Raw genomic sequence first — 26,287 nt, 5'->3', positions numbered from 1 at the left:
CTGCTGCTGCACTGGTTGCAACTGTGTCAACTGTGCATGAGGCATCTGTACCTGCTGCATGGGTTGAAAACTCTGCATCTGATTCATGTTATTCTGAAAATTTGGATTCAGACCTCTTATTCTTGGCATTCTTACATTTTGAAATGTATTGACATCACCATTTTGCTGAACAACACCTCCCTGCATCGTCGGGTACTCCCGCTTCCAATGTCCCATGGCTCCGCAAATGTGACACAGTAACATCTTCTTCATCCCTTGTACATCATTCTGAACTACTACAGTACTCAAATCCGGTCCGCGATTCATATTAACTCCATGGCCCCTACCGCTCATCTGAGGCTGGAACATAACAGTTCCCTGCTGCTGTGGTATCTGTTGAACAAAAGTTCCCTGCACTCCTGTTTGTGCTGCCTTAATCTGCATCACCATCACCATCGCCTTCTCCTTCTGCTTCAATTCAATCTCGTCACTACAGTATTTCACGTACTGCAATACCTCATTAATTGGCTTTGTTTACCAACAAATCAAATGGCTCTTAATCATCTGACCTATTTCAGGTCTCAATCCTTCCACAAACCTGAACACAAAATGCAACATGTCTTTTGGCTCAATTGCTTCCTTGCCACTGTACTCCTTGAACGCTTTTAACAATCTCTCATTGTACGCATGTATCGACTCTTTTACCTCCTGCACTGTCCTGTCAATCCTCTGCCAATCGATATTTTTAGGTGAAATTCTCTTCTACAGGAATTCAATCTCCTTACAATAATGCTTCATTACTTCAAGTGATGGTACACCTGTTGTTCTATCCCCTTCTAGTTCATTTTGTCGGCCAATCTACTGCTCTCTTACACTCAGCCCACAAATCGGTTGGAACCATTATTTCCAATAAAATATTCAGGTCTTCCCACAGACATTTCGAAATCTTCACAAACCTGTCCGTCTGCTGATACCACTCAACCGGTTTCTCCCTCAGTTTTGGATAATCATTTGTGAATAACAGAATATCACTCCTGTGCCATGGAACATGAACGAACTGCCCTCCTGGAATCTCTTGCATTGGTAAAATCTTTACTGGATCCTTATCCTTTTGTACACACCTTCAGACCCTTCTTGTGAATCTCGTTTCCTCTTATCCTTCTTCTTTGCCCATCTGCCTTCCCACTTTTCTAATGCTCCCCAAATATGAGCACTCTGCAATAGGTCTTTAAGGTGCGCCTTCTTTCCGGCTGACCTCATGTGTTCAAAATCCTTTGCCTCAAAATCTAACCTGTAGCTCCCTTTCAAATGTTTCATTTTCCCGATTTCTATATCGTGTTTTTCTGCTGAGTCTGCCAATCTCTGATGTATCTTGCCCACTTCTCTTGTGATTCTCGGACATAAATATCTCAGGTCTTCTTCTGTATAGGATTCTAACCTATTCACCCCCATTGATCCTTCAACTAGTTCAGTTATTTCCATAATCAAACTAACCCGATCAATCTGCTCTTCACTCTTGGACACATTCTGTGAGGTGTTCAGTCTGTCTAACCACTCATTCAGCTGCTGTGCCGTCAATCCCTGTAACATGATGTTACTCGCATTTGGTGATGGCACCTGCTGTACCACTGCACTTGGAGGTTGCGGAGTCAAAAGCTTTAAGCTCTGACTTACACTCTGGCCATTTACAGTATCGGGAAGTGCAACAAGTGGACTGAGATCCACTAGTGACCTCGATCCATTAAAAGTCTGACCCATGGAAGAAACTACCTGCACATGCTCTCTTGTCCCCCCTCCTTACGAGGCTTTGTGACATCTCACCCTGTTCCCCTGTAATTGATTTGATTTCTTCTGCGCAAACAATGGTACCGCCAGACCAACAGTAATCAGCAGCAATATTGCATCTGGGGCTACTGTAGCACCTGCATTTTGTGGAAGAGTTACTCCCATATTCTGATTCATTACCGGTGTTAAATCTGACTGTGTCCCTGTCATTGGTGTAAACCTCGGCATACCCTGTGGCTGTGTCTGGGGTATCCGTATCTGCTGAGCCTGAACCAACAACGGTCTTGGAACCACTTGCTCTGCAGGCACCGCTAAGTTTGAAGTTGTCTCAAGAATCGGTACTTGAGGATAAATTCTCTGTATCGGTGGTGGATGCATCTGTGCCTGGACCACCGAAGCAGTCAACACGTCAGGAATACTCTGTACCACTCCTTGCAGCTGTCCATTGTCAACCTGTACTGGACTCGCTGTCCCCATTGCCTGTGCTGGGGCAGTTGGATCAGACCTAGTACTTGGCCCCCCTTCATGCACCGCATATGGTGGAGGTCCATTAGTAACCTCGATCCATTAAGTATCTGCGTAATAAGATCCTCACCATCTGATTCTTCCTCTACTATGGAAGGCCTTGTCGCCTCTTTACTTCCAGGCAAACCTTATCACTTTTGCTAGTGGCTTTCTTCCCTTCCCTCGTCTTCCTGTGTAATAGCAGGAAACAGCTTAACATCCTGTAATGTCACTGCTCTCCACTTTTTCTGTTCCCAATTCCATCTTGCTTCGGCTAAAGACTTCTCTACCTTTCTTACTCTTTTTTGGAATTGTATTTCCTGCTGTTGTCTTGCTATCAGCTCCCAAACTACTAATGCCTCAAACTGAGCTGGTCTCGGAAGGGGCCTGGTTTCATACAGCGCCATCCGCAACTGGTCCAAAATTCTCAAATTAAATGTTCCATGCTCAGGAAACGCTAAAACTCCCTGTTTTTCTGTTAATTTGCACCATTGCTTTAATTTTCCAGTGGGGTAAGCTACCCTACAGTCGCTTTAATATACATATCTCCCTTTAGGGCACTCTTAAATGCCTTGAAAAACTTAATCTTTTCTACTTATGTGTATTTGAATCAAATCAGGAAATGACTGACTCCCAAGATTCCTTTCACCCATGTACTCAACCAATTGCCTTTCACGGACAGCTGCCATCTGTGTGCGACCCTTCTCGCTAACCAACCTATCCCAGCGCGACTCCAATGATGTCACACTCAGACGTTCACAAACCTCACAACTAATGCAAAAAATGCGAGCACCAACCAAAATCCACCCCCCCCAAAAAAAATCAACTGGTTCACTACGGGAAGGTAACACAATCGCTTCAGAGACCTTACAGATTTTCACTGATGGCCCTTTCACTCATGCAGCTATTCCTCTTTCTCAGTTTCCCAGATTCGCAAGCAAAATTTGACCTGCAAATTTTACTCTCAACTGATCAATGGGTCGTGCCTGGTGCACATAGGACTCGCCACATCTCAGTTGAAATTTTCTCTCACCCACTTTAACTCACACACCAACTTGTTGTCCACGCCCGATCAACCTACTAAACCAGACAGATTACAACATATACCCAAGTGTCTCCTACACTTGTCAGTATACTCCGGAGTCTTAGACCACACAGGGTCTGTACATTACTAACCACGTGGACAATTTTTGAGCACAAAGTGCCCACTCATGTGAAGTCCGCCGACTTCTGTACTCTCATACTGCGGAGTACACACACTCCTACTAAAACCTTATCTGGAGTACGCAGACTCCCTAATTTCCCTCACATACGTCACAATTCACCTGCGATTTGCATAAGCTGTGCAAGCGCAACCTATCTCTCTCACACTGTCACTAGAACACAGAGAACATACCCAACTCTACTGGCAGGATCCAGGATCTGAAGAGTCATTTCTGGGCTTATGGGGGCATCATTCTTGCTACAATTGCCATTTCGAAAACAAAATCCCAATCTCAGTAATGATGAATAACTGGCCTATCTTAGACTACCACCATAACCATCGGTCACCACATAACTAGTTTTCCAAGGAAACTAATCATCAAGCTGCTACCAAAAACTGTTGGCGCACCGGTCCTTAACCACTTCTGTGCCTTGGACAAGATGATCTCGTCCAAGGCTACAGTTCCCCTGTGCCTTGGACGAGATCATCTCGTCCATGGCACAGGGGAACTTGGGGGCGCGCTAGCGCGCCCCCCTGCATTCCCTCCACCCCCCATGTCGGGGATGGAAGGGGAAGACCTTTCCCCTCCACCTCCGACCCCCCCCGTGACGTCAGCGCGCGCCCTGATTAGTCACAGGGGCCTCCCTCGTCGCGCTGGAAGCTCTGCTTCCAGGGTGATTGAAAAAGAAATGCAAAAGCATTTCTCTTTCAATCACTTGGGAGGCCCGGAGGGGCTTCAAAGGGAAGGAAAAGTATTTCCTTCCCTTTGAAGTCTCTCCGAGGGTTTCAAAAGCCGGATTGCTTGCAATCCGGCTTTTGAAACCCCACTAGACACCAGGGATTTTTTTTTTTTTTTTATTGTTATTGACAAAAGGGAGCGACCCCTTGGGCAAGGGTCGCTCCCAGGGGGGGCATATTTTCGGGAAGGCCTTTTCTGCCCCCCCTAGGCACCAGGGACCATTTTTTTATTTTTTTATTTTTTTTATGTTTATTTTTTTTATGTTTATTTTTTTTTTGGTGGGGAGCGACCCCTTAGGCAAGGGTCGCTCCCCTTGGGGGATAATTATATTTTGGCCATTTCTGCCCCCCTTGTGGGCAGATTGGCCTATTTTTATTTTGATGAGGCCAATCTGCCCCCAAGGGGGGTAGAAACCACTAGACACCAGGGAATTTTTTCTTTGCGTGAATTTCACGCAAAGGGAGCGACCCCTTAGGCAAGGGTCGCTCCCTGGGGGGAGGGCAATTTATTTTAGGCCATTTCTGCCCCCAGGGGGGGCAGAAACCACTAGGCACCGGGGATTTGTTTTGTGGCGCCAATGTCACGCAGGGGGAGCGACCCCGTAGGCAAGGGTCGCTCCCGGGTGGGGTGGGGGCAAATTTATTTTAGGCCATTTCTGCCCCCCCGGGGGCAGATAGGCCTAATATTAGGCTGATCTGCCCCCGGGGGGAGGGGCAGAAACCTCTAGGCACCAGGGCAATTTTTTTTTTTTTTTTTTTTTTGTTGTTGTTTCTTTTTTTAGAGATGGGGAGCGACCCATCAGGCAAGGGTCGCTCCCCTGGGGGGCAAATTGTATTTAGACCATTTCTGCCGCCCTGGGGGCAGATTGGCCAATTTTAGGTCAATCTGCCCCCAAGGGGGCAGAAACCACTAGGCACCGGGGATTTGTTGTTTGGCGCCAATGTCACGCAGGGGGAGCGACCCCATACGCAAGGGTCGCTCCGGGGGGGTGGGGGCTGGGGGGGGAATAATTTATTTTAGGCCATTTATGCCCCCCCTGGGGGCAGATCGGCCTAATATTAGGCCGATCTGCCCCCGGGGGGGGGGGGGCAGAAACCTCTAGGCGCCAGGGCAATTTTTTTTTTTTTTTTAGAGATGGGGAGCGACCCATCAGGCAAGGGTCACTCCCCTGGGGGGCAAATTGTATTTAGACCATTTCTGCCCCCCTTGGGGGCAGATTGGCAGATTTTAGGTCAATCTGCCCCCAAGGGGGCAGAAACCACTAGGCACCTGGGATTTGATTTTTGGTGCCAATGTCACGCAGGGGGAGCGACCCCGTAGGCAAGGGTCGCTCCCGGGGGGGGGGGGCTGGGGGGGGCATATTTATTTTAGCCCATTTCCGCCCCCCCTGGGGGCAGATCGGCCTATTATTAGGCCGAACTGCCCCCAGGGGGGGCAGAACCCTCTAGGCACCAGGGCAAATTTTTTTGTTGTGTTTTTTTTGTTTTTTTTCGAGATGGGGAGCGACCCATCAGGCAAGGGTCGCTCCCCTGGGGGGCAAATTGTATTTAGGCCATTTCTGCCCCCCTTGGGGGCAGATTGGCCGATTTTAGGTCAATCTGCCCCCAAGGGGGCAGAAACCACTAGGCACCGGGGATTTGTTTTTTGGCGCCAATGTCACGCAGGGGGAGCGACCCCGTAGGCAAGGGTCGCGGCTGGGGGGGGGCAAATTTATTTTAGGCCATTTCTGCCCCTCCCCTCCCGGGGCCGGATGAGCTAGAGGCCAAACTCCACAGGTAGGCACTTTTCAAAAAACACCTCTGTTTTCTGTGAAAAAATATGTTCTGTCCACGTTGTGTTTTGGGCCATTTCCTTTCGTGGGCGCTAGGCCTACCCACAGAAGTGAGGTACCATTTTTATTGAGAGACTTAGGGGAACGCTGGGTGGAAGGAAATTTGTGGCTCCTCTCAGATTCCAGAACTTTCTGCCACAGAAATGTGAGGAACATGTGTTTTTTTAGCCACATTTTGAGGTTTGCAAAGGATTCTGGGTAACAGAACCTGGTCCGAGCCCCGCAAGTCACCCCATCTTGGATTCCCCTAGGTCTCTAGTTTTCAGAAATGCACAGGTTTGGTAGGTTTCCCTAGGTGCCGGGTGAGCTACAGGCCAAAATCCACAGGTAGGCACTGTTTTCTTTCAAAAAATGGGATGTGTCCACGTTGCGTTTTGGGGCGTTTCCTGTTGCGGGCGCTAGGCCTACCCACGCAAGTGAGGTATCATTTTTATCGGGAGACTTGGGGGAACGCTGGGTGGAAGGAAATTTGTAGCTCCTCTCAGATTCCAGAACTTTCTGCCACAAAAATGTGAGGAGCATGTGTTTTTTAGCCAAATTTTGAGGTTTGCAAAGGATTCTGGGTAACAGAACCTGGTCTGAGCCCCGCAAGTCACCCCTCCTTGGATTCCCCTAGGTCTCTAGTTTTCAGAAATGCACAGGTTTGGTAGGTTTCCCTAGGTGCCGGCTGAGCTAGAGGCCAAAATCTACAGGTAGGCACTTCGCAAAAAACACCTCTGTTTTCTCCCAAAATTTAGGATGTGTCCACGTTGCGCTTTGGGGTGTTTCCTGTCGCCGGCGCTAGGCCTACCCAGGCAAGTGAGGTTTCTTTTTTATCGGGAGACTTGGGGGAACGCTGGGTGGAAGGAAATTTGTAGCTCCTCTCAGATTCCAGAACTTTCTGCCACAGAAATGTGAGGAACATGTGTTTTTTTAGCCAAATTTTGAGGTTTGCAAAGGATTCTGGGTAACAGAACCTGGTCCGAGCCCCGCAAGTCACCCCTCCTTGGATTCCCCTAGGTCTCTAGTTTTCAGAAATGCACAGGTTTGGTAGGTTTCCCTAGGTGCCGGCTGAGCTAGAGGCCAAAATCTACAGGTAGGCACTTCGCAAAAAACACCTCTGTTTTTTTCCAAAATTTAGGATGTGTCCACGTTGTGCTTTGGGGTGTTTCCTGTCGCCAGCGCTAGGCCTACCCACGCAAGTGAGGTATCATTTTTATCGGGAGACTTGGGGGAACGCTGGGTGGAAGGAAATTTGTAGCTCTTCTCAGATTCCAGAACTTTCTGCCACAGAAATGTGAGGAACATGTGTTTTTTTAGCCAAATTTTGAGGTTTGCAAAGGATTCTGGGTAACAGAACCTGGTCCGAGCCCCGCAAGTCACCCCTCCTTGGATTCCCCTAGGTCTCTAGTTTTCAGAAATGCACAGGTTTGGTAGGTTTCCCTAGGTGCCGGCTGAGCTAGAGGCCAAAATCTACAGGTAGGCACTTCGCAAAAAACACCTCTGTTTTCTCCCAAAATTTAGGATGTGTCCACGTTGCGCTTTGGGGCGTTTCCTGTCGCGGGCGCTAGGCCTACCCACACAAGTGAGCTATCATTTTTATCGGGAGACTTGGGGGAACATAGATTAGCAAAACAAGTGCTATTGCCCCTTGTCTTTCTCTACATTTTTTCCTTCCAAATATAGGAGAGTGTGTAAAAAAGACATCTATTTGAGAAATTCCCTATAATTCACATGCTTTATGGTCACCCCGGAATTCAGAGATGTGCAAATAACCACTGCTCCTCAGCACCTTATCTTGTGCCCTTTTTGGAAATGCAAAGGTTTTCTTGATAGCAATTTTTTACTCTTTATATTTCAGCAAATGAATTGCTGTATACCCGGTATAGAATGAAAACGCACGTCAGGGTGCAGCTCATTTATTGGCTCTGGGTTCCTTGGGTTCTTGATGAACCTACAAGCCCTATATATCCCTGCAACCAGAGGAGTCCAGCAGACGTAACGGTATATTGCTTTCGATAATCTGACATTGCAGGGAAAAGTTACAGAGTAAAACGTAGAGAAACATTTATGTTTTTTTTCACCTCAATTTCAATATTTTTCTTTTTCAGTTGTTATTTTCTGTAGGAAACCCTTGTAGGATCTACACAAATGACCCCTTGCTGAATTCAGAATTTTGTCTACTTTTCAGAAATGTTTAGGTTTCTGGGATCCAGCATTGGTTTCATGCCCATTTCTGTCACTGACTGGAAGGAGGCTGAAAGCACAAAAAATTGTAAAAATGGGGTATGTCCCAGTAAAATGCCAAAATTGTGTTGAAAAATTGGGTTTTCTGATTCAAGTCTGCCTGTTCCTGAAAGCTGGGAAGCTGCTGAGTTTAGCACCGCAAACCCTTTGTTGATGCCATTTTCAGGGGAAAAACCACAAGCCTTCTTCTGCAGCCACTTTTCCCAATTTTTTTGAAAAAAACGAAATTTTCACTGTATTTTGGCCAATTTCTTGGCCTCCTTCAAGGGAACCCAAAAAGTTTGGGTACCTCTAGAATCCCTAGGATGTTGGAAAAAAAGGACGCAAATTTGGCTTGGTTAGCTTATGTGGACAAAAAGTTATGAGGGCCTAAGCGCGAACTGCCCCAAATAGGCAAAAAAAGGCCTGGCACAGGAGGGGGAAAAGGCCTGGCAGCGAAGGGGTTAATAAGTGATCTTACAAGGGGACGCGAATAGGTCGATGAACCTTTTGATTTGCATGGAGTATCCTAGCTACAGTGTGACCAATGTTCTCAGTAATCAATATAAGAAAATGAATGACCATTAGACAAAACATTAATCAATAATCAACAAGGACAATAGCGACACACCATGACTCTTCAGTCATAATAACCACAACTCAGTATACGTTTTAGTAATTTTATTTCCCTATTAGTTACAATACTAAGTCATGAGATTTAGTTAAAACTCAACTCAACTCAAGCAAAATCAGGCATAATTCATTAGAAGGCACCAAAAACATAACCTAATAAAAACTTGCATCAGAGTACATTCTAAAGCATTAGCATAGTTCAACAAATTAATCAAAGGCAATAAGTTATTTTGTGTCATGGAGTTCAGCATTTAGTCCGTCAATCATTTGTCTCTGTGCTCTGTCAATTGTCATGGAATGGAAAACCCTCACCTAACCCAGATTACCATCAGCATGAGGGACTTCATGCAAAACAATTTAGAAAAACAAGAATTTAGAAAACATCTAGCTAAAAATACTATTTAGAAAGCGCAGTTGGTACCTAGAAAGAAAAGGCACAAAAATATATTTCAGTCACATTGTCATAACTACCTATCCTCGGTATGGATCAGCAACAGAGTCAGTCTTCGTCCTCAGGTCATCAGTTGATCAGCATTGCATCAGGCTCTCGGTCAGAGAGTATGGGCCCAATGACAAAATCTCGAATCACCTTTACGATCTCGCAGTCTTGCTCCCCTAACATCTAACCTCTAACATCTCTGTCATGTTGTTATATCAAAGTCACCCAGACTATCCCCCAATTTCTAATTGGTCAATTAATCATACGTGTTTACCCTAACCAATAATGTCTAAGCACCAAATCTATGAATTCTAATATTTCACAGTTCACTTGTCATTGATTGGTCCACTTTACGATGTCCTCATCATCCGGCTCGTCAGGTATCAAAAATGTTGCATCTTCTTCTCCAGTCACTGTCTTCATTGTTTGAGTCCTGGGAAAGTACACCCAGTGCGCTTTATACACCAGTTGATACAATTCTAGTTTCCAACATCTCCTGTCCGTCGGTTCACATAGAAGTTTCAGCTAAGCAAATTTTTATTAAACAACAAGCAGTTCATGGTTAGTCATCTTGTCAGCACTTTTCATTGAACGTTTAAGAAATACAGCTTCTGCATGAGGCCTGGCAAGACTAGGCCAAGACACTCGCTAAGTTAAGGCCTACAATTATTGTAAAACATGGGTTATAACTCTCAATATGACATATTACTACATTGATCTAATACATTTTCTATATTTCATGTGGATTAATTATATTTTAGTACATTTCGTGAATACTGATGGCCAATCTCTGAGGTCACAATTTCAAACGTGCACATTATTTTACTACTTTAATCATTTTCTACCAATTTCACAATTCGACTTTCAGTAATAATTTTCTAAATAGGACATTTGCGTTAACAAGCCTTAAATGTGTCAGACCAGCAGACTCTGCTGTGCCTCAAATGTCAGTAAAGAATGTGTCTTAGGCCATCATAAATCTCTAAGCAGCTTGTCTACATACAGCGCTGCCAGACGGTGCTTAATAGTAATTCTGTAGATAAAGGGACCCAGGGCTAAAATCAGTCTGTGAGGTGAGGTATAGTCTCAGTGCACAAAGAAGCCCATGAGAATGTTAGACTAGGCACTGGCTATATCCAAATTTGGTGCCGAAAGTGAGTGTGAGATTTGGGTTGTCCAGGTATTGGGCTCAAAACGTGATGACGTAAGATAGTATACAAGCCAAACCTGGCCAGGAGGGGTGGGGAAATTGTCAGCCCTGCGCCAAGAGCTGCCCAGTGCTTGAATTATGACATGGCAGATAGATTGCGTCTGCTTAAAGAGAGGTATTTGCAAACATTGTCAGAGCTGGACTGACACACTCTTGTCTCTTTATTTAGAAAACCTGTAGTGCATGGAACAAGCTGAGGTCTGTAGCCGGAGGAAGAGGAGCTGAGGCTGTTCTTGTTATCTGTTAAATTGCATCAAAGTTCTTTTCCCCTTTCCACGCATGATGTATACACACTGCTAAACGACAGCACATGAAGGCCTAAGACAGACAGATCTCTTGTATTGATATACATATTAATATATAAATGTATTTCGCTCATTGAGCAGACACTTTTACTCATGGATACAAGTACGCAGATGCACATGGGTACTCAGAGATGAACACAGACGCACACAGGTAAAGTGTACGCAGAAAGTAATCACATGCATTGTGCCATGGACACATACTGTAGCCGCACTGTATCCTCGAACCAACCCACCCGTCACAGTGTGCTTTGCCATCAAATGACTGATTTGGCCAGAGTAGGGGGAAGACCAGACTATTGTCCCTTTTGTGGATTATTTCCATGCGCCTGAGCATGGTCTTATGATGTTCATGCAGCAGTGTGTGTAGTTTTTTTTTTTTTAATATACTATGAACTCAACTGTAAGGCATTGGAGTGTTTTACACAAGCACCAGTTACATTACAGAAGGTCACATTCATTTCTTATGCACAGTGAGATTAAGCAAATGGTCCAGAATCACAGGATAGTCAGCTGGTGCCAAGACTCAACAACGATTTACCAATTGCAAGGTTGGCAGCTCTGCCCTTAACCCAACAGACATCAACGCGGGTGTGTGTCCATGGCAATAGGTGATACACCAAGCTAGACAGACCCCTTAAAATGCATGCGCATAGCCAGGACCCTGATTGTGGGGTGGGTGGTGCATGTTTCAGAAGGTGTACATCTACTGGAAGGCAGCATCTCCTGTAACCTGCCGCACAAGTGATTGGGGTGGGCCTCCCAGTTACCTCCCTTACGGAACATGGGCAGGTAAGCTGCATGACTCGGTGTGCTAGTACACAATAAAATGCAGAGACCACTGGGGCTTCACCAGCTCTCGTCCTCTCTCTGGTCTGAAGCTGGAATAGACAGTAGGCTCCCTAACGCAGACTGACAAGTCTTGAAAAGTGATGAGATTTTATTTTTATGAATGCTTGGGAAGGCATCTGGCCCTGGCATTTGTCCGAACCCCTTTGTTGTGCCAGCTTAAAAACCCATAAATTACTGGTTTTATTGTTGGGAAGACGTGCGTTTTGTGGTGGAATGTTGTCTCCCTGGTGACTGCTGCCTGTTGGAGTGTGTGGAGCGAAAGTAAACATAAATAATGCCTCACAGTTTTGAAGAAGGGAAAGCTGGTCAGAATTTCAGATGGTCACATTCACATTTGAAGGAATTGAATTTGCCTTGTGTGGGTTTTCAAATTGCTTATGGGTGACAATTCCATAGTTTCAGTGTACTTATATCACACTGTACAATTTCCACACTACAGTAACTGTTGAAAATATTTAATGCAGTAAGATATGGGGCAGTTTGTAATGTGTTCAAATATAAATATTTCCAGACTGCACGTTCACAATTGCTTTATAAACCTCCTTCCTGTCTCAAATTTTCTTTAAAATACATCATTTACCACAGCTTTCTTCAAATTTTTCTCTCTGGAAGAACTTCCAAACAGCCTTTCTGTCAATGGAGCTTGCATGCTGTGCACGCTCACAACATAACACTCATATTTACGCCCCACCACTTTCAAATGTCACCGGCCGCCACTGGTTATAAATAAAACAAAATATGCTTTCTTTTTGCTGGCCTTAGGAATCTGGGCACTTTACCATCGCGAACCAGTGCATGGTAGAATTGGCTTATACAGAATTGGCATATTTAAACTACTTGTAAGTTCCTAGTAAAGCAGCACTACGTGTTCCCAGGACCTGTAAATTGGATGGTATTAGTGGGCCTGCTAAATTATACAAAAAGTGATGGATGGAATGCTTGAATTAATCTCAGTCACTGGTAATTAATCTGGATCACATCCAATCCATTGTTATTTTGCACCCCGTCACCTAAGTTTAGTCCCAGCTATATGCAAATCAGTCTTTGTCCTGCTTCAACCAGCACAGTCCAGCTCAAACTGCCAAGCCAGGTCTTTCCTGGCTTGGCAGTTTAACCTTTCTCATCTAGGAACCCAATTTCCAACAAACACAAAGTCCCAAGACACCTGAAGCCCCTTCCTTGAATGATGTATGTGGATCTTATTCCCATGCAGATATTACAGCATTCAGAAGACACCGAGAGACATGAGAGCATCATATTCCTGTTAACAGCTTAGCAATGGAACTAACCTGTTTTTTTCGTGGCCTGGAATATTATAAATGGTCATAGTGTTTCCATTATGTCTTGGTACCTGATGTGTAAAAACATGCTTTCTTTTTTGGCAGACATTGAAGCACCACACATCTGTGAAATGGAAACTTCTCTTGATTGCTAGAATGCACTTGCTGTATAAGCATTCATACAGTATAGTGTACTACAGATCAATGCTGTGAAAACCAGCAAGCAAGCTCTGCACTTGAGGTGAACACGAATTTTTGGTCATGCCTTTAAATGACGGTTATCTTTCAAGGGCAATGTGTTTATCAAGTTCACTTCAATGTGTAATTTTTGTGGGCTTCTTATAAACATTGTAAGTTCTAACACATACCTTCATGATTGCTTGGGGTTTAACTTGGAGCAGTTGTGTAGTTGGAATCAATTATGGGTTCCCTAGGGAGTAGGTTTACCAGACTGCACCATGTCAGCAGGGCTATTAGGTCTTACTGGAGGTTCCTGGAGAATCCAAAGTTGGCAGAAAATTTATATCTGCTTCTCTGTCTTCACCAAAGTTGTAGGAGTCCCTGCTTGCGGGCTCTTGGGGATGAAGGCAAAGGTCACTGGTACAATAATGGAGGTTATTTGCTCAACATGCTTCGAGTCTTCTGCATGGTTAGATTTCTGCCTGGTTAATAAATGGGCATTGATTTGTATGATCTCATTAATGGTTGATTTGACAAACCAAGATAGCCATCTTCTAGGTTGGTGAGCCTTCCCTTCCAAATTAAAAGGGACTCTGGTGGCATATAAGCCAGGCATGCCTTCTAGTGTCTGCCTGACAACCCTTTTAGTTAGAGGATGCTTCTGCTGGAGAGTAGTTCACTCACTTGGCCCTCTTCCTTGGTGTGCACTTTTTCGTGTTTTGGGGTCCCACTTTGGGTTCTTGCGTAACTGGTACATGACTTGCTCCGTTTATTCTTGCAGCCCTACCAGTAGAAGCCAGCCTCCAGCATCCACCTCAAACATGTTGACATTAGGATATTGGGAGGCATTTGGGTAATCTCCACACTGCTTTAATCTGGGCATGACAGTTTGCCATGCCATGCTGAAGAACATACATAGAGTAAATTAAAGCAGTCAGCTGGAAGTACACTCTTTCTTGCTAGAGTGAACAAGCTGCAAAGTTAAGCCACTCTGTCTCCACCTACCTCCTAGGCTAATTCTTTTAGTTCAGTTGTATCAACATAGTCTGACTCAGCCAGCAGCCCCTTTGTGAATCCGCTTGCTGCTCACCCCATGCCCTCCCCTTATCCTTCGTGCCTCCAGAGAAATACAGTGAAGATTCAAAGACCTTTTTCTCTTTTCTTGCCAATTACATTTAATGTCTAAGCTGCAACACTTTCTACACAATAGGACCAAGATCTCCTTCATACCGTCTCATCTCATCAAGGACGCTCATGGGCTACTCCCTTGATTATTTGTGATGACCTTGTCAGCTGTTTTAAACTATCTTTTTAGCCCAGCTTCATTCTTGTTGTGAGAAGCACACCTCCAGTAAGCATATGTAGGGTTGTTAACCTTATGTCGGAGAAATCAAGAAATAATCATGTTAATAGAGCATGATCAGAGGCTGCATAGGCGAAGAGTTGGATGCTGCTGCCTTTTATCAATGACTGTGTGTTAGACCTGACAGCCTTAGGGTGGTCACCCTCAACTTTTTGCCTGCCTCCCTCCACTTTTTTGACACACCTTTTTTCCTGGTTATAGGACTCTGCACACTTTACCACTGCTAACCAGTGCTGAAGTGCATATGTTCTCTCCCTTACAACATGGTGACATTGGCCCATACCCAATTGGCTTATTTAACTTATAAGTAAAAGTGCACTACATGTGCCCAGGGCCTGTAGATTAAATGCTACTAGTGGGCCTACAGCACTGAGTGTGCCACCCACATAAGTAGCCCCCTAACCATGTCTCAGTCCTGCCATTGCAAGGCCTGTGTGTGCAGTTTCACTGCCAATTCGACTTGACATTTGAAAGTACTTGCCAAGCCTTAAACTCCCCTTTTTCTACATATGAGTCACCCCTAAGGTAGGCCCTAGGCAACCCAGTGTGCTATGTGGGGAAAAGGCAGGATATGTACCTGTGTAGTTTATATGTCCTGATAGTGTAAAACTCCTAAATTTGTTTTACACTGCTGTGAGGCCTGCTCCTTTCATAGGCTAACAGCAGGGCTACCCTCATGTTTGAATGGTAGATTGTGATTTAAAAGGAGTAACAAGGTCATATTTAATATGGCCAGAATGGTAATACAAAATCCTTCTGACTGGTGAAGTTGAATTTAATATTACTATTTTTAAAATGCCACTTTTGGAAAGTGAGCATTTCTCTGCACTTAAATCCTTCTGTGCCTGACAATCCACGCCTGGCTGGGTCAGTTGAAAGCTCCCTTGTGCATTTCACTCAGACAACCCCAAACACAGGATGCTTGGTCACACCTGCACACACCTGCATACTGAATGGGTCTTCCTAGGCTGGGATGGTTGAGGGGCTGACACATGTCAAAGGACAGTGGCCTGCCCTCACACAATGGACTGCCAAACCCCCTACTGGGACCCTGGCAGACAGGATTGAAATAAAAGGGGACCTTGTGCACTTCTAAGCCACTCTTTGAAGTCACCCCCCACTTCAAAGGCACACTTGGGTATTTAAACAGGGCATCTGACCCTACCAACTCACACTTCTGGACAAGATACCACTGTGGAAGAAACTTTGAGCCAGAACCTGCAACCTGCCAAGAAAAGCTGCCTGGCTGCCCAAAGGACTCGCCTGGACTGCTTTTCTGAGAAGGGCTGCTGCCTTGCTGTTGCCCTGCTGCCTTGCTGCTCTCTGGCTCTGCTGAGAAGTGCTCTCCAAGGGCTTGGATTGAGCTTGCCTCCTGTTTTCTGAAGTCTCAGGGCCAAAAAGACTTCATCTCTGTAAAGAACTCCTTGCAAACCAGGTACTTTGTGCTTGCAAGAGACACTTATTTATTTTTAAAAACTTAAGACTCTATCATTTTCTGAAGTGATATTTCAACGTCTACTTATCAAATCTTGATCGTTTTGTCCTTATTTTATCTATATTTTTCTAAAACTGTGTGGTGCTTATACTGTGTTATTGCATGATTTATTGCACAAATACTTTACACATTGCCTTCTAAGTTAAGCCTGACTGCTCACTGCCAAGCTACCAGAGGGTGGGCACCTGATAATTTGAATTGTTTGTGACTTACCCTGACTAGATTGAGGGTCTTTGCTTGGACAGGGGTTACCCTGACTGCCAACCAAAGACCCCATTTCTAACAGTATGTAAAGGTCTAAAAGACTTGATCTCTTTCACAATAAGTAGACCAACGACTATTGAACCATTAATCAATTTGATACAGCAAAGTGATCAGTGGTGTGCCAATTGTCACTTTTTAGTTTGGCTGGATGGCATTGTGCTAATCCTATGCTTAAAAGCTTTGCTAGAAAAACAGACATTTGAAGTGAACAGATGCAAAGTGTTGCTCGTGTTGTAAGGTGCTTTAAACAGGAGCTACTCGTCATCTAAACTTGGGAACTACCAAGAGTTCCTTGCTGCTTTTTTGCATAATTTATGCAGCACTTTAAACCGGAAAGGGTATTGTTTTGTCTTATACTGGGTGCTCCCTTGTGTCTGGACAAAGCTAAACGTCCGAACAGCTGTAATGACATCAGAACATGTCAAGGGTTCCTTTTATTCATTCCAGGTTGGCTTGGATGGTACTTCACCATTCCAGAGCTAAATACTGTGCCTGGAGTAGTAAAGGTCTTTTGTCATTTTTTAGCTTGGCAAGGATGGCACTAGCTAATCCTATGCTTAAAGACTTTGCTGTAAAAATGGTGTAGGAAGTTGGCTCTGTATATACTATTTCAAAGTAAGAAATAGTGTGCACAGAGTCCAAGGGTTCCCCTTAGAGATAAGATAGTGGCAAGAAGAGATAATTCGAATGCTCTATTTTGTGGCAGTGTGGTCGAGCAGTAGGCTTATCAGAGGGTAGTGTTAAGCATTTGTTGTACACACACAGGCAATAAATGGGGAACACACACTCAAAGACTTACTCCAGGCCAATAGGTTTTTATATAGAAAAATATATTTTCTTAGTTTATTTTAAGAACCACAGGTTCAAGATTTACAAGTAAAACTTCAAATGAAAGGTATTTCACTCAGGTGTTCTAGGAACTTTAAATAATCACAATAGCATGTACAGTTTTGACACAAATGGCAATAAGCTATTTTAAAAGTGGACACACTGCAAAAATCAACAGTTCCTGGGGGAGGTAAGTATTTGTTAAGTTCACAGGTAAGTAAAACACTTACAGTGTTCAAAGTTGGGTCCAAAGTAGCCCACCGTTGGGGGTTCAAGGCAACCCCAGAGTTACCACACCAGCAGCTCAGGGCCGGTCAGATGCAGAGGTCAACGTGGTGCCCAAAACACATTGGCTTCAATGGAAACAAGGGGGTGCCCCGGTTCCAGTCTGCCAGCAGGTAAGTACCCGCGGCCTCGGAGGGCAGACCAGGGGGGTTTTTTTAGGGCACGGGGGCACAAGCAGGCACAGAAAGTACACCCTCAGCGGTACAGGGGTGGCCGGGTACAGAGTGCAAACAGGTGTCGGGTTTCAGATAGGAATCAATGGGGAGATCCGGGGTCTCTTCAACAATGCAGGCAGGCACGGGGAGGGGCTCCTCAGGGTAGCCACCACCTGGGCTAGGCAGAGGGTCGCTCCTGCACTGGAGTTCGGTTCCTTTAGGTCCTGGGGGCTGCGGGTGCAGTGCTGGTTCCAGGCGTCGGGTTCCTTGTTACAGGCAGTCGCGGTCAGGGGGATCCTCTGGATTTCCTCTGCAGGCGTAGCTGTGGGGGCCCCAGGGGTCAACTCTGGCTACTCACGGGCTCGCAGTCGCCGGGGAGTCCTCCCTGTAGTGTTAGTTTTCTGCAGGTTGAGCCGGGGGTGTCGGGTGCAGAGTGGAAAGTCACACGCTTCCGGCAGGAAACGTGGGGTCTTTAAAGTTGCTTCTTTGTTGCAGAAAGTTGCAGTTTCTTGAACAGGGCCGCTGTTCTCTGGAGCTTCTTGGTCCTTTAGATGCAGGGCAGTCCTCTGAGGCTTCAGAGGTCGCTGGTCCCTGTTGGATGCGTTGCTGTTGTAGTTTTTGTCGAAGTAGGGAGACAGGCTGGTGGGGCTGGTGCCAAATCAGTTGTCGTCTCCGTCTTCAGTCCTTCTTCTTCTTTAGGTTGCAGGAATCTAGTTTCCTAGGTTCTGGGGAGCACCTAAATACTGAATTTAGGGGTGTGTTTAGGTCTGGGGGGGGCAGTAGCCAATGGCTACTGTCCTTTAGGGTGGCTACACCCTCTTTGTGCCTCCTCCCTGAGGGGAGGGAGGCACATCCCTATTCCTATTGGGGGAATCCTCCAAAAATCAAGATGGAGGATTTCTAAAGGCAGGGGTCACCTCAGCTCAGGATACCTTAGGGGCTGTCCTGACTGGTGGGTGACTCCTCCTTGTTTTTCTCATTATCTCCCCTGGACTTGCCGCCAAAAGTGGGGGCTGTGTCCAGGGGGCGGGCATCTCCACTAGCTGGAGTGCCCTGGGGCATTGTAACACGAAACCTGAGCCTTTGAGGCTCACTGCTAGGTGCTACAGTTCCTGCAGGGGGGGGGGGAGGGTGAAGCACCTCCACCCAGAGCAGGCTTTTGTTTCTATCCTTAGAGAGCACAAAGGCCCTCACCACATGGGGTCAGAAACTCATCTCTCAGCAGCAGGCTGGCACAGACCAGTCAGTCCTGCACTGAACAATTGGGTAAAATACGGGGGGCATCTCTAAGATGCCCTTTGTGTGCATTTTTTATAAATCCAACACTGGCATCAGTGTGGGTTTATTATTCTGAGAAGTTTGATACCAAACTTCCCAGTATTCAGTGTAGCCATTATGGAGCTGTCAAGTTCGTTTTTGACTAACTCCCAGACCGTATACTTAATTAATATGGCCACAACTGTACTTACAATGTCTAAGAATAGACTTAGACACTGTAGGGGCATATTACTCATGCAGCTATGCCCTCACCTGTGGTATAGTGCACCCTGCCTTAGGGCTGTAAGGCCTGCTAGAGGGGTGACTTATCTATGCCACAGGCAGTATTTTGTGTGCATGGCATCCTGAGGGGGATGCCATGTCGACGTTGCCTTTTTCTCCCCACCAACACACAGAATCTGCAATGGCAGTGTGCATGTGTTAGGTGAGGGGTCCCTTAGGGTGGCACAACATATGCTGCAGCCCTTAGGGACCTTCCCTGGTCACAGGGCCCTTGGTACCACTGGTACCTTTTACAAGGGACTTATCTGTGTGCCAGGGGTGTGCCAATTGTGAAAACAATGGTACATTTTAGGTGAAAGAAGACTGGTGCTGGGGCCTGGTTAGCAGGGTCCCAGCACACTTCTCAGTCGTCAGCATCAGTATCAGGCAAAAAGTGGGGGGTAACTGCAACAGGGAGCCATATCCTTACAAATGGCAAAAGACTTTCACTTTCTAGCCAGGCGTGGATGGCACTGTGCTTAAAAGCTTTTCTAGAAAAACAGAAATTTGAGGTGAGAAGATTCAGAGTATTGCTGGTGTTGTAGAGTGCTCTGTACAAGAGCTTCTCGCCATCTAAACTTGGAAACTACCCAGAGTTCCTTGTTCCTTTTTTGCATAATTAATGTGGAACGCTAAGGTGGAAAGGGTATTGTTTTGAAATTATATGAAATAGGAATGGGGTTGACTGACTTTAAATCCTTAAATGTTACCTTGTGTGTTAAAGGAAGAAGCGTGGTAAAGGCATGCTTGGTAAAGGCATGTATACTAAAGGCATGTGTGGTAAAAGCATGAGTTGTAAAGTCATACAACCATTTGTGATGAGGTATCCATCCCCATAAAACTAAATCTCAGTATCTGTCACCTAAGTGGTGGTGGGTTATTTTATCAAGCTGAATCACTTCATACCTATGCCTATTCATACCTATGCCTTCTCTTCCCACTGCTCCATGGTCGGCTAGTGTGTTTAAACGAAAATGTAAGACTGCATGTGCTGCCTTCTGTTGTTGTCACAGATAGAGGGTCCTAACTTTCCTCTTGATTTTGGCCTTCTCATTCCATCCTTGGGTTTATGGACAACAGCAGGTATCATCCTCAGTCAGCTGGATATCCCAGTAGGGCTAATCGGGTATCAGACCAATGCTTCACTGCTTTTTAACAAAACATAATGAGAATTGGGGGCCCTGGCGCCCTATCACAGAATTAATGCAAAACAAGCCCCTACACAGCTTCCTGTAGAGCTTCTCCATTTTCTGCTCTTATGGCTTTCATTCATGCATGCTTCCTACTTCCTCTTTACTGTTTGATTAATTTCTCATTTTCTCCCTTCAACCTGTACATAAGGATCTGGTTTCACACCTGATGCATGCCAAAACTACATTTAAATAATTTGCTGACCGTCATCACTTTCCTGCTCTTGGCTAACCGATTGGAAACTTTCTGTGGCTGTCTACACATTGTCTTCACATGTCTGGGATTTATTCAAAGTTCTGCGCAATCTTTATGTGTCCTTTCATTCCTGTGGCCAATCCTGTGGCTGTGTGATTAGCATTTGCTTATACATCCTGTATTTCATTTATATTTTATGTATTCATATTTATATAACGAAAACCTAGCTGGGCAGTTACAGAGCACAGTCCGTTACATGGTGGGGGAACAATCTGCGTGATTATGTACATAATGAGGGGATTATACAAATACATTTCACATTTTTAGGCACAAGGAGCTAAAATAATTTGCACAGAATCTCAGGATATGGAGCCAAGCGCTGAGGTCCAGGTTCAAAGCGGAATTCCCCAGGTTCCAAGATCACCAGCTCTAGTCACTAGGCCACATCACCTCTCTCCCTGCTCCTAATCCAAGTTTGCCATCATTGACGTCCGAGTTATGATTCATCACTTCAGGGTTAAAAGGGATTCTGACCGTGTATAAAGTTTATGCCTGGCATTTTAGTCTATGCCTTGCAATATTTGTTGTCTGTGTTCTTCTTGCAGCCTTACCCATAGGAACCAGTATCCAGCTGCCACCTGGCCTCCTCAAGTAGATGGACAAAACCTGTTTGTCTGGCTATCCCAACCGTGTCTTCCCCAACGTCTGTAGTACAAACAGGGTTGAGGACAAGAATATATTTCCAGTCTCAGTCTTTCATTAAACAGGGTGTGCACAGGCTGATACTGGTTTTGGCTGTTTCCTTGTAACCAATTGGTGTAATGCATCTCATCACAATAAAAGATAATGGTAAAGTCGTCGACTAGTAGTATGGTGACCTACTGAGGTGGAGCAACATGCAAAGCCTACCAATAATTCTCAGTGCTTTGGCCATGCTGACAGACCAAAGCAAATGGAGGAGCCCAAAAATAAACCCTTAATTGGCGGTTTGTCATTTCATACAGCCCACTGTGCCTATACACCTATGGAGTGTAAGCCACCTCTTTTTGCTGCACATGAAAATCCTAGTAGCTATGGCCACAACTGCAATTCTGATGGTTTTCGTGGTTGTACACTTCACAGTATTCCCAGCATGTCATCATAACAGTTTTGGAGCACTAGCCCTTAATACAAGGCAGGGGATTGGAGTTAATACTTAGGAGTAAAGGAAGGCAAGGAGTACGAATTTGAAATGGACAGCAAGTAGAAATATAGGTTCAGTGGTAAGCAGTGTTTTAAAGAAACACTGACATCTAGGAATGTACATATTGGTTGGGTGGACACCTTCCTGCAGGAGTGGGACCTGACACGGTTCCTTACTTGGATAGGAAATAGATGTCTCTTCTGCGTTGTCCCTTAAACTTGACTGAGAAGTAGGTGCCTTATTCTGGTGACCTCGTTGCCCTTTACTGATTACAGATAATGATCAAGAGTGACCACAAGTAGTTCATGCGCCCCACAGGTGTGGAGATGCGAGGATGACAATCATGTCGGGGATTGTGTCACAGAACTAGCCGTCACTGGGATTATATGGAAATTAATAATTTTATGTGGAGAACGCATCGAAGAAATATTGAATAATAAATGTGAAAATATTTTTTTTAATGTAAGATTGGAACAGCGAAAATGAAAACATTGGAAAATGCTATTTTTGTTATTACCATTTTAAAACGAGCATTGGCAAACCAATAAGTCTCAGCTGTGATCCTTATTGGCTTTGCCAATGCTTGTTGCTATCCTATATAGTGGCCATGACTATGTATGCATCCACAGTGGCCCTATTAGAGTAGTGTTTGGTCAAATATTACAAAATGCATGAACAGATGGCCTACAAGGATGCATCCACATCCTCTACGGCCATCTTTGAATGTATTATGTTTTATTTTAACAAAATACCATTCCAATATGGCCACCATGGAAGCATACCGATCTGACACAGCATAGTCTCTTTAGTGAACTGTATAGCAGGATCCCATGTTAGTAGTGGAAGGGTACCTCATCCAAGCATGTGAATGAATAAAGCAGTGATTCAGGAGATGAGAAAGGAACCAAACAACAAATCCATTCAAACGTGATTAGGGACCCATCATAAGTATATGTAATGTTCTGGAAGCCAATAAGTGGAGACGAGACCTAAAAATTAAAGTTCTACTAATGTAGAGTGAGGGCAAGAATTAGGTAAAAGTAATTAATATATGTTAGAATAAAAGTAAAGGTATAGGGAGATTGAAACGGCTAGGATTGGGGTGAGCTTGAGTGAGGGCAGCTGCTGCACGTTTTCCAGGCAGATTTTGTTATGAAAGATTCATTGTAGCACAACCTTAAATGTAATCAAATCTTTGTTTAAATAGGTTTCTCCAAAGAAGGTTCTCCTGAATGGTTGTCCAATTTAATGGTATTCTACTTTGACAAACAGGCCCTCGTTTCAAATTCCAATGAGCCTGCTGGACCCACTGGAATCACAAGTGTTTTTTTTTTTTCCTTCCACTGCTTAAAGTGGCTAAAACCTTTGTGTGAAAAAGCAGAGAAAACATGCAGAAACAGGTACAGAAACACCTATTCCTGCATTGTATTCCCCGCATCTTGCAGTAATGTTATGTCACGATTCACCTTTGGCTTACCACCCAGATCAGATGGGGATGGCGTGTGGCCTCGGTTCTTGCAAGCCCTACTCTGGCCGAGGTAGGGGGCGACCCCTTCCAGTAGCCACGGTGCTGCTAACAGTAGTACGCCACCACAGTCTGTGCCCTCCAGAAGGAGTCCCAGAGGAAAAACCCTGAAGGGAAAAAACCTCTAGACAGAAACTCCCTGGAACAGAAAAGAGAACACAAGGAATCAGAACTTCGATGCCTGGAATATCACTGGAAAGGCAGAGGAAAAACAGGAGCAAAAACTGGAGTCCAAGAGAAGACCAGCCGGAGCGTGACCACCACAGGAGAAGTGTTGCAACGCAAAGAGAAGAAGAATCTATCCCCTTATATACTTCTTAACAGGAAGTGACATGCAGGAAGAAGTAGGACTGCCATCTTGAATTGGGAAAGGGGCATTAGAACAAAATAGGAAAAAGACACAATTGTAGCAAGGGGAACTGATGCATGCAGGGAAGGTGAAGGAAAATGGTATGCTAGGAAAGTGAAATCATGGCTTCCCCAGAAAGAAAAAAGAAGAGGAGAAGGCCCTGGAATGGGGCACCAGGTAAGTGAAAGGTCCGGTGGGGTGGGGGGTGGGGGCGCTTGGGCACCCCACAACAACAAACACGCCGTGCATTATACGTGACCAGGATCGACTCCCAATCCTGGGCCTCCGGCCCCGCCGTGATAAAAGAAACCGAGCACAGCCAGAAAAAAGGGCCACGGGGCCCCGAGCGGGAGATGCCGTGGAAGCCCGTGGCATGACATGTTATTTCCTCACCGCTGGACAGACCTGGGCACCAGGCTGCGGTAATTTTAGGGCAGGGAAATACCGATATTACAGTACCAACCCTACCTAACCAGACCAAATGTCCTAAATGCGCTTATGTTGCCAGTCTTCCTGGGTGGGCACAGCGCCTCTCTTTTCTGTGAGCATTTCACCCTAACATGCCGCCCTCTCTCAGTAACTTTACTTACAGCGTAACTCCAGCTCCGCGGGCCAAGGCCGACATTCTGTAGCGAAGAGAGCACAGGCCCCATTATTACGCTTCTTGCAACAGTACTTACTCCGCATGCACATAATTCATAGGCCACGTGCATCACAGAGGTCTTTTTCATGCTCGTTGGAAAACATGCATGTTCAGAAGTCTGGAGGATGATTTTAAATGTAAGCATGATGTAACAGGATGACATCAGACTTGTGATAGTGCGACCAGGTCTAGGTCAGTGATTTTTACTGAAATTTGGGGAAAGCGTTAATTCATGCAATATTGCGTTGCAGCTAAAATAAATGAAAAGAGCTTTGAAAGTTGTATACTGTTCAGAAAGATGCTTTTGCCTACAAGGACGTCTTTTCGACTTCCAATAGAATTTCGCACTTTTTTTAATAAATATTTGCGTTCCATTGATGTTTGAACGGTGAAAGCAGCGTCTCGTGCTCAACGGCCTCGGCCTCTAATTCGATCTATGTTCCACCATGTTCCATGGGCAGGGCTCAGACTGGCACAGCTGCCCTCTGCACTGATTGTTGCTAGGAAACCCAAATCTTGCTCTTTTGAACCCATGCCCAGAATGTGTGGCACGCTGTTGTGTCGAGTTTGGAATTTGTGGCCCAGACTCATCCGAGCTCAGCTAAAAGCCGTCGCCCCCGGAGCCCTCACCAGTGTTTGCTCAAGGGGTTCGGGGAGAGAGGACCATGCCGCTGAAGAAGGTGAGCCAGCTTGTGCCCGGGGTGGTGGCAGGGGAGCTGCTGGCCGCGGCCCTCATCTGTTTGGTGACCACCCTCTTGGTGCTGCGATGGAAGTGTCGGCGGCGCGTGCTCCAGAAGATGGAGCGGGCCAGGATCCAGAGAGACTACGGACTGGAGCAGATGGACCGGATTGTGCAGCAGTCCAAGAAAAAGGTAGAAAGGTTTCTTGTGTACTGACGAGCTACGTCATGACTCACCGGATGCTGTGAACAAGCCTCTGCATTATTTCACACACGCGACACCGCAGTCGCATTACATTTTGTTTCCTCCACTGTTGTCCATTGCACCATTGTTCTTCTATTGTTCGTCTACTCTTGTGCACATCCTCACCCCTTCTCCCTGCCTTTAACACGATTCTTCATTTCCTCTTCTAGAAGCCTCCTACCGCTCACAAATACTCCAGTTTCCCTCCACGTGCTGCTTGCATTCGGTTTCACCTTTTTTTGTAGTTTTTAAGCCAATGGCGTTACAAGGGAGACTCTTATGCAAGGAAGGAAAATGGACCCTCCTAACCTCTGCTTGTCTAGTAAAACACACCCATAACAGCTGCAGAGGGCCCCTTATACTTCTGTGCCCAGGTGCCACCGCACCTGATCCATCATTGATAACTAGGCCACTCTTTAAGCACAAGCGGTGTACAGCTCGTTCTGCCTCTCACGCCTGGCCGGTCATTGGCTCAGTAGTGTAACAAGGGTGCGACGAGGCCCAATGGCAGCAAGGAAAGTGAAATAGTCATAAATGAGGTGTAAAGGGTCCTCCTATCCCTGCTCGCAGTGTTACTGTATCTGCTACAAAGGAAAACCGAACAAGCTAAAAGATATACCATAGAACAATGTAATCCACCTGTAGCACTCTGTTTCTTCCATATTAGTTAACACCTATTGTTTTCCAAACAGATTTACTACATGGCTTAATGATATGTGCAGTAGGAGTCTAAGTAACTCCTGCAACCCAGAGGTTGCACCGGATCACAGTACAGCTGTACTTAAGGCTTGGAACTGGGAGTTGGACTTTCGACCTGCTCTCATGTTCACCAGGTGAAGGGAACCGAGCCACAGAGATGTCATTTGTTATTGCAAGAGATTTAGGGCCTGATCTTGCTTTTGGTGGACAGAGTACAGCCGATCATGGTGTCAGAGGACGTTACGTCCACCACCCGGATAGATTATAATCTGCTCGATTTAGAGATCACTGCTGGCCCTACTGATCTCTGTACCATGATAGTAACTGCAGCCTTTCTCGGTAAAAAATGTTTGCAGGGCCACTGGTAGTTTGGTGAACGGCCATCAAAATATGCAAAGTTTTCGTTTGTCAAAAACAAACTATGAAAAATGATTTGTTACTGAAAATCAAATTCCTAATGACCCCCGCGCCCAGGGATTTTTTTTTTTTTTTAACTAGGTGCAAAAT

At 45.4% G+C, this 26,287-nt stretch overlaps 1 protein-coding gene across 2 annotated transcripts in view; it reads left to right on the top strand.

The window, feature by feature from the left end:
• LOC138293508 (vitamin D3 hydroxylase-associated protein-like) overlaps positions 1-26,287 on the top strand; it is a 341,751-nt gene that overhangs the window by 78,247 nt on the left and 237,217 nt on the right. The window contains exon 1 of one of the 2 annotated variants that reach the window (XM_069232749.1): positions 24,569-25,030. The exons of the other annotated variant lie outside the window; for it this stretch is intronic. Coding sequence (XP_069088850.1) covers positions 24,824-25,030 — 207 coding nt within the window. The 5' untranslated portion in view covers positions 24,569-24,823. Of the gene's footprint in view, positions 1-24,568; positions 25,031-26,287 lie in introns of those variants that run through there. 2 annotated transcript variants of the gene reach the window in all.

Source organism: Pleurodeles waltl, chromosome 4_2, assembly GCF_031143425.1.
Source record: "Pleurodeles waltl isolate 20211129_DDA chromosome 4_2, aPleWal1.hap1.20221129, whole genome shotgun sequence".
Classification (NCBI taxonomy): Eukaryota; Metazoa; Chordata; class Amphibia; order Caudata; family Salamandridae; genus Pleurodeles; species Pleurodeles waltl.
The sequence above is the reverse complement of the archived record's forward strand: the minus strand, read 5'-3'. Positions and strand labels throughout refer to the sequence as shown.